Source organism: Cervus elaphus, chromosome 10 (assembly GCF_910594005.1).
Source record: "Cervus elaphus chromosome 10, mCerEla1.1, whole genome shotgun sequence".
Taxonomy (NCBI): Eukaryota; Metazoa; Chordata; class Mammalia; order Artiodactyla; family Cervidae; genus Cervus; species Cervus elaphus.
This window is the reverse complement of record NC_057824.1, coordinates 50,524,535-50,532,934: the sequence shown is the minus strand read 5'-3', so window position 1 is coordinate 50,532,934 and position 8,400 is coordinate 50,524,535. Positions and strand designations below refer to the sequence as shown.

Below are 8,400 nucleotides of genomic sequence, written 5' to 3'. Positions count from 1 at the left end.
TGGTAAAGAACAGGTCACACTTTTCCACTCCCATAGGAGTGTACCAAAGTATTGACATACTATGTGTGCATTTGACTTTTTGGTCAAAGTGCTCTTGTGTTATTATCTTCCTCTATCCTTATCTGATCTTGAGTTAAGTAGAGTAGGTCTTGTGTATATAATTCCTCTGGCTTGTGATAGCTTTTGTCCTTGTGAATTTGTAAGTGGGAAGATAGAGTTTACCCGCTTCATGGCTTTACTTCTGCTCCTTCCAGCTGTGACTACAGAAGATGCTTCTTTGTCCCCAGAACAGAGCACAGAAGGAATGGAGCCTCCTGGAGAGCCTCTTCCTGTTGAGTTCCAGGTGAGTTTGTGTTCCATTTCCCTCCTGTGAAATCTCAGCCTGCTGTTCAGAGTGTGTCCTCATTTCTTTCTTTCATCTCACTTCAGAGGTTCATGGAAATCTCATCTGGAGAACTGAACCAAAGTAATTTTTCCTTGGAGACTTGAAGCTCTGTGGGGAGCTCAGGCTGGAGCTTTAAATTTGGGAGGAATCTGTATGAATGATATTTCACACTATGAAGCTGTAATCACTAAGGAAATAAATGTAGGTAGAAAAGAGATGAGATCTTATTACTGTAACTTCTAACACTTTGAGGTCAGGGAGATGAAGAGGAAGAAGCAAAGGAGACTGAGAGGATGTGGCCAGTGAGGCAGGGAGGGGAGGCCAAAAGTGTGGCATTCTGGTAGCTTTACAGACTCACAGATGTAAAATTAGTGGTTACCAGCTGTGGGGGTGGGGAGATACACGGTTGGGGAGTGGGAGGTATGAACTATTGGGTGTAAAAGAGGCTCAAGAATGTGTCATGCAGGGACTTCACTGGTGGTCCAGTGGTTGAGGATCTGCCTTATCATGCAGAGGATGTGAGTTCAATCCCTAGTCCAGGAACTGAGATCTCGTGTACCTCAAGTAAAACCCGCAACTAAGACCTGACACAGCCTAATGAGTATTTTCGAAAAGAGAATGTGTTGTGCAACAGGGGGAGTATAACCAATATTTTCTAATAACTATAAATGGAAAGTAACCTGTAAAACTTGTATAAAAAATAAATTTAAAAAAGAGTCTAACTTTGATGTCAGACTGCCTGGGTCCAAATCTCAGATCTGTTCTTACATCTGTAGATAATGTTAATCATGGTACTTACCTAATATAGTTATTACAAGAGGTTGTTCAAAGGACTTAATACATAGAAAAAAATGATAAATGTTAGCTATTATTACTGTTTTCCCTAACTCTGACTAATGCTTAGAAAATTTAGAATATTCCATTAAAATGGTTAAAATAAAGGTTTAACCTTCAGATTAAAAAGAACTTCCTATTCCAGATTGTTCTCTTCCCTCAAGGATCACCAAGTCCTATAAGAATGTACTTATTCTTCCAGGAATTGACCACAGTCAAGGATGAGGAAATGGACTTTACCTGTGTGGAGGAGGAACAGATAAATTCTGCCCGAAGGTACATGGGCATGGATATGAAGGTGGAGAATTGTGGGAACCTGGTATTTTGGGGTAAGGAAGTTATATTTCAATGCATACTGCTTACTGTGACATAAACTTCCACTGTGACTAATGACATCTAAATGCCATAGTTTTGCTTATGATCCAGAGAGCTCTGATCCTGTAGGGGATCCCTGATCACTTTGAGCTCAGAATTGGGCTTATTTTCTCTCCGGGAATGTAAAAGTTCACCATCTGTGGAACTGAAAAAGGAGAGCTCCTTTACATATATATATATTTAATTTCGTTTATTTATTATTTTTATTTTTCTGGCTGTGGTGTGTCTTTGTTGCTGCTTGGGCTTTCTCTAGTTTCAGAGAGCAAGGTCTACCTTCTACTTGTGGTGCGTGGGCTTCTCATTGCAGTGGCTTCTCTCACTGTGGAGCATGGGCTCTAGGGTGTGCGGGCTTTACTAGTTGCGGCCCACAAGCTTAGCTGCCCTGCAGCATGTGGAATCTTCCTGGAGCAGGGATCAAACCCATGTCCCCTGCCTTGGCAGGTGGATTTTAACCACTAGACCAGCGGGAAGTCTTGGATGATGTCTTTAAAGGAGACAGTGGGAAGGGGCAGGGACCAAAGAGGGGAGCCTAAGACAGAACACTGAGAAGCATCAACATTTCAGAAGAAGAAACAGCAGGAAAACTTCCAAATAAGTAGGGATCAGGAGAAAAACCCTGGAGAGCTTAGCAATACAGAAGTCAAGAGAGAATGTATGTTAATTCTATCTCAATAAAGATGGGGAGAAAAGCACCAGGAAAATGTTGTAAGGAGGAGCACATGGTGTCAAGTGCCGTTGAGGAGCCCGGGTGATCTACAGATGAAAAGGATCCACTGGATTTAGGTGACATATAAATGGTTAGTGACTTCAGTGAGACCAATTCCAACTGAGTGGTGGGGGGAGAAGCCAGACTGTGGTGAGTCAGGAGCAGGTGTGTGAGGAGATGATGTCCAAAATCTGATAAATTTGACTTTGGCAATAAAAGAAGGAAGAAAGAAAGGTGAGAGAGAGAGAGGGAAACAAGGAGTGAGGAGATGATGTCCAAAATCTGATAAATTTGACTTTGGCAATAAAAGAAGGAAGAAAGAAAGGTGAGAGAGAGAGAGGGAAACAAGGAAGGGAGGGAGGGGGCAGTGGTTAGTGGAGACACAAAATCATAGGGTAAGCATACGCTAAACAAACAAAAAAATCTGCTTTTAAAAAAGGACTAAAGATAATGATTTTAAAAATCAAATATGGTTGTCTCTAATATATGTCTTCATGTAAGTGATTTTTTTGTTCAATACTTTTTCAAAACTGCCCAGTGTCGACCTGTGTTTTCATCCCTCCACCCCACCCACTTCCTCAGTTATTTTGTTGACATTTATTTTCATCCTGCCTGCTTATCTTCTTCCCTGGCTAGTCTGTTCAGTTTTCCATTCTTTCAGGTGTAGCATCATCATTGTCTGACCTTGTATTGTGCTTCATCTTCATCATTTTCCCATCTCTGTTATTCACTGAAACTTTGTCACCTGTCATTGCCATGAGGCTTTTTCTGAGAACATTCAAGCAAACATTTTTAAAGGACATCAATTTAATTTTCTTTAACTTCTTTCCACCTCAGCAGTTTTCTTTCTCTCCACACAGAGAACACAAATATTTGTACTCTTTATTTATTTCAGATTCTGAATCTACACCTGAAACTAAAGTGTCCCTTTCAATGCAGGAAGTTTCTGAAGGAATATCATCAGAAAGGGAGCTGATAATAGAAAGACTTATAAAGGATGATTCCTGGGACTCCGGATGGATAAAAACCTGGGAATATGGAGGCATGTTAGAAAGGCAGCAAGGAAATCAGAAGAAAGATTTAAGGCAAGTCATAATTAAGCACAAGAGAAACCCTATCGAGGATTGTACTGAAATAGGGGAAAGTTCAAACCCAATTAAACATCAGAACATTTACTCAGTGAAAAAGCCTTGGAAGTGCAGTGAGTGTGGCAAGTCCTTCAGCTACTACTCAGCTTTTATCCTACATCAGAGGATTCACACAGGAGAGAAGCCCTATGTATGTACTGAATGTGGAAAGGCCTTCACCCGGAGCTCATCCCTTATCCAGCATCAGAGAATCCATACTGGAGAGAAACCCTATGAGTGTAATGAATGTGGGAAAGCTTTCAGTCACCGTTCAGCCCTTATTCAACATCATATCATTCATACTGGAGAAAAGCCCTATGAGTGCAATGAATGTGGAAAGGCCTTCAACCAAAGCACGTACCTCATCCAGCACCATAGAATACACACTGGAGAGAAACCCTATAAATGTAAAGAGTGTGGGAAAGCTTTCAATGACACCTCCTCCCTTATTAAACATCAAAGGGTCCATACTGGAGAAAAGCCCTATGGGTGTAAAGAGTGTGGGAAGGCCTTTAGTGACAGGTCAGGCCTTACTCAACATCAGAGAACTCATACAGGGGAGAAGCCCTATGAATGTAGTGAATGTGGGAAGGCTTTCAGTTACTGTTCAGCTCTTATTCAACATCAAGGAACCCACACTGGGGAGAAACCTTACAAATGTCATGAATGTGGGAAAGCCTTCAGTGACCGCTCAGCTCTCATAAGACATCAGAGAATTCATACTGGAGAGAAACCTTACAAGTGTAAAGAATGTGAGAAAGCCTTCAGCCAGAGCTCATCCCTGACGAAGCATCTAAGAACTCACACTGGAGAGAAACCATATAAATGCAATGATTGTGACAAAGCCTTTAGCCAGAGTTCTTCTCTTATTCAACACCAGAAAATTCATGCAGGAGAAAAATGCTACAAATATAAGAAATGTGAGAAAACTTTCAGTATATGTTCAGCCTTTCATCAACATGGAGAAATTCATGAGGAATATAAGGCAGTGAATTGATGAAATAATTATGCACTATCTCCTGATTGTACAGACCTCCAAATATTGGTCTTCCCAAGTGGCACTAGTGGTAAAGAACCTGCCTGCCAATGCAGGAGACATAAGAGATGGGGGTTCGATCCTTGGATGGGGAAAATCCCCTAGAGGAGGGCATGGCAATCCACTCCAGTATTCTTGCCTGGAGAATCCCTTGGACAGAAAAATCTGTTGGGCTACAGTCCAAAGGGTCACTAAGAGTCAGACATGACTGAAGTGACTTAGCATACATGCATAAGATGGACCTAGAGATTATCATACTAAATTAAGTAAGTCAGTGGAGAAGGAAATGGCAACCCACTCCAGTGTTCTTGCCTGGAGAATCCCAGGGACGGCGGAGCCTGGTGGGCTACCGTTTATGGGGCCGCACAGAGTCGGACACGATTGAAGTGACTTAGCAGCAGCAAGTAAGTCAAACAGAGAAAGACAAATATGATTTATATGTGGAATCTAAAAAATGATACCAATAAACTTATTTACAAAACAAACAGACTCACAGACATAGAAAACAAACTTCTTCTTTTTTTTTTTTTTCAAACTTCTTCTTACCAAAGGGAAAAGGTCCGGGAGTGGGATAAGTTAGGAATTTGGAAATAACATATCTAAACTACTATATATATAATGGGTAAACAAAAAGGACCTACTGTGTCACACAGAGAGCTATGCTCAATATTTTATAATGACCTATAACAGAAAAGAATCTGAAAAAGAATTTATATATATATATATATATAACCAAGTCACTTTGCTGCCTACCAGAAACTAACACATTATAAATTGACTATACTTCAATAAAAATAAGTAAGTTAATTAAAAAAATTCTTAGGTTAATCAGTGTGCAACCAAGATGAAAAGTACCACTGATTGAGATTCTTTCTGCACAAGGATCAACTCAATGAGATAGGAGGGTTACAGGCAGCCAAAAGGATATTAACAATGTCCATTAGCTTGCAAGAGCTCTTCGTGTCCTTGTTTCTGCTTTATCTTTCTCCTGCTAGTAACATCATTTTTCTAAATTAATTAATTAGACTGCACTGGGTCTTAGCTGCTGCACATAGTGTATTCACTGAGACGTGTGGGATCTTTCATCACAGCACACAGAATCTATTGTGGCACATGGGCTTAGTTGCCCCAAGGCAGGTAGGATCTTAATTCTATGGCCAGGAATCTAACCCCTGCCTCCTGCAGTGGAAGTGCAGGGCCCTAACTATTGGACCACCAGGAAATTCTCTGTAGGCTGGTCAATGATGGCCATTCTGACTGATGTGAGGTAGTACCTCATTGTAGTGTTGGCTTAAATGTTTCTGCAACTAACAGTGTTGAGCATCTTTTCATGTGCCTGTTGGCCATTTGGATGTCTTCCTTGGAGAACTGTCTATTTAGATCATCTGCCCATTTGTTTGATTGGGTTGACTGGTATTTTGTTATTGAGTTGTTTGAACTGTTTGTATATTTTGCAAAGTAAGCCCTTAGTTGCATAATTTGCAAAAACTATATAGTAGTCTTTTCATTTTCCTTATAGTTTGCTTTGCTAAAGCTTGTAAGTTTGATTAGGTGTCATTTGGGAGACTGAGTTAAGAAAACATTGGTTTGATTTATGTAAAAGATACTTTAAATACAGAAAATTCAAAAGATGAAAAAGGATATACAATGAAAGCACTAATCATAAAAAGCTGGAATGGATATATTAATATCAGATAAAACAGAATTTAAGAACAGGGATATTATCTTAGATATAGAAGGATTTTATGATGATGAAAGGATCAATTCACCAAGGTGAGTAATTGTTTAATGTGTAATTAGGTCACAATTATGAATGCAATTTTAGTGTTACACATAAAATTTAGAATTCTGGGTTATTAATATATTATGTGCTTAATATCACACCCTCCAAAGTCACAAAGTAAAGACTGACAGAACTAAATAAAAATAGAAAAGTGGGCAATTTTATAATTGGAAATTTTAACACTCCATTCTCAGAAGTTGATAGAACAACTAGACAAAATATTAAAGACAGAATATCTGAACCACATTGTCTACAATCTTGAATTGATTGACATATATAAAATATAGAATATACAACAACTTCAGAATGCATACTACTTAAAAAAATGTATTTGGCTGCATCAGGTCTTAGTTGTGGCTTGCAGGATCTTTTGATGTGGCACCCATCAGAGCTAAGTTGCTCGGAGGCATGTGGTATATCTTAGTTCCCTGACCAGATTCCACTGATCTGCTAGAGTGGCTCACAGAACTCAGAAATAACAGTTTAGAGACTTCCCTGATGGTCCAGTGGCTAAGACCTCCAGCTCCCAGTTCAGGGGACCTGGGTTCAATCCCTGGTCAGGGAACTAGATCCCGCCTGCTGCAACTAAGATCTGACAGCAGCCAAAGAAATAAATATTGAGAAAAACAGTTTACTTACTACTGTTTCATTGTAAAAGGATAGCACTCAGGATCAGCCAGAGGGAAGAGATGCTCAGGATGCAGGGGGCAGGGCAGTAGCGCTTCCAACCCTCTCCGGGCACGCCCCCAGCACCTCCACCAGTTCAGCAACCAGTGTCTGCATTTTTATGGGGGTTCGTTGCATAGGTGTTATGGGCCGAGTCATTGGCCTCTGGGGACTGATTGCACCCCAGCCTGTCCCCTCCCCTCAGGTGCTAGGGGTGAAGGTTCTAACTTGCTCACATGCCTTGGCCCTGGCAACTAGCTGTATCCTGAGGAGTTTTCCTCATTAACATAAAACTCAGATGTTGAGGGATTTATCATGATAACAAGACGCTTCTCTCACCTGTGTGGCTGTGCAGCTACTTCAGAAACCGAGGAGGACTTCCCTGATGGCTGGTGGCACAGTGGATAAGGATCCTCCTGTCAATGCATAGGACACAGATTCGATCCGTGGTCCAGGAAGATCCCACATGCTGTGAAGCAACTAATCCCGTGTACCACAACTACGGAGCCTGCACACCTAGAGCCTATGCTCCGCAACTAGAGAAGCCATTGCAATGAGAAGTCTGCACACCACAATAAAGAGTAACTGTTGCCTCAGAGAAAGCCCACATGCAGCAATGAAGAGCCAACACAGCCAAAAATAAATAAAAAACCAAAGAGAAAAGCCCAAGGATTAAAAGATGCTCCTCTGCACTTATTCCCTAAGAAATTCCAAGCACTTTAGGAACTCTGTCAGAAACAGGCAGGAAGACCAAATATATATTTCTTATTTAAATCACAATATCACAATGGGGAAAAGGAAAAAGACTCATTTGCTTAAGACCCTGGAGGAGATGAGAATGACTTCAGGGCCCAGGGGGAGAGGAAAGGAGGGGTGAGGACCACACAGGGAAGGTCTCTGGACATTTATCCACAGCCTCTCCTGTTGGGCTGCCTCCCCTGAGGCCCCGGCTCCAGTCTTGCTCCTCCAACAACTTTCTGGATCCCAGTGACCCCTCCCTTCCTCCCCCTTCAGGCCTGGCAGGTAGTGGTGCCCATGACAGCCAGCCTGGCAGCTTCTGCCTGCCTGGTGAGTCCCAGTAGCCTGTCCATCCCTGCGGGAGCAGCCCGCACACTGCCTCATTCTCAGTGTCCCCATGGGAGGGCGCCGTCTCTTTCATATGAGAACTGGGCAGAAGAACCGCGTGATGAGGAAGGTGGGAGCGCACACAGCAGGGTCGGCAAGCTCACCTGGACCCGGGAGCGGTTTTATGGGGTCACAGCCACACCCGTCCACTCTCCTGTTGTCTGTGCTGCCAGAGTAGAGTTGAGGGAACATAGCAGAGACCAAACGGCCAGAGAAGCCTCACACACTGACCATGTGTCCTTCCAGAGAGAACATGGGTGACTCTAGCATGGAAGAAAGAACACGCGTGACCTGAGGGTTGGAGACGAGTTGAGCTCCGAGTCTGCTGATGAACTGGATGAGCCTCGGCTGTAGGACAGGAAT

The 8,400-nt window shown here is 42.2% G+C and overlaps 1 protein-coding gene across 2 annotated transcripts in view; it reads left to right on the top strand.

The window, feature by feature from the left end:
• Nucleotides 1–275: 275 nt before the first annotated feature.
• ZKSCAN5 (zinc finger with KRAB and SCAN domains 5) overlaps nucleotides 276–8,400 on the top strand; it is a 34,063-nt gene continuing 25,938 nt past the window's right edge. Inside the window, exons 1-4 of one of the 2 annotated variants that reach the window (XM_043915190.1) lie at nucleotides 276–343; nucleotides 430–586; nucleotides 1,422–1,548; nucleotides 3,196–4,583. In XM_043915190.1, coding sequence (XP_043771125.1) covers nucleotides 539–586; nucleotides 1,422–1,548; nucleotides 3,196–4,424 — 1,404 coding nt within the window. In that variant the 5' untranslated portion in view covers nucleotides 276–343; nucleotides 430–538 and the 3' untranslated portion in view covers nucleotides 4,425–4,583. Of the gene's footprint in view, nucleotides 344–429; nucleotides 587–1,421; nucleotides 1,549–3,195 lie in introns of those variants that run through there. The other variant, XM_043915191.1, reaches the window with a different exon arrangement.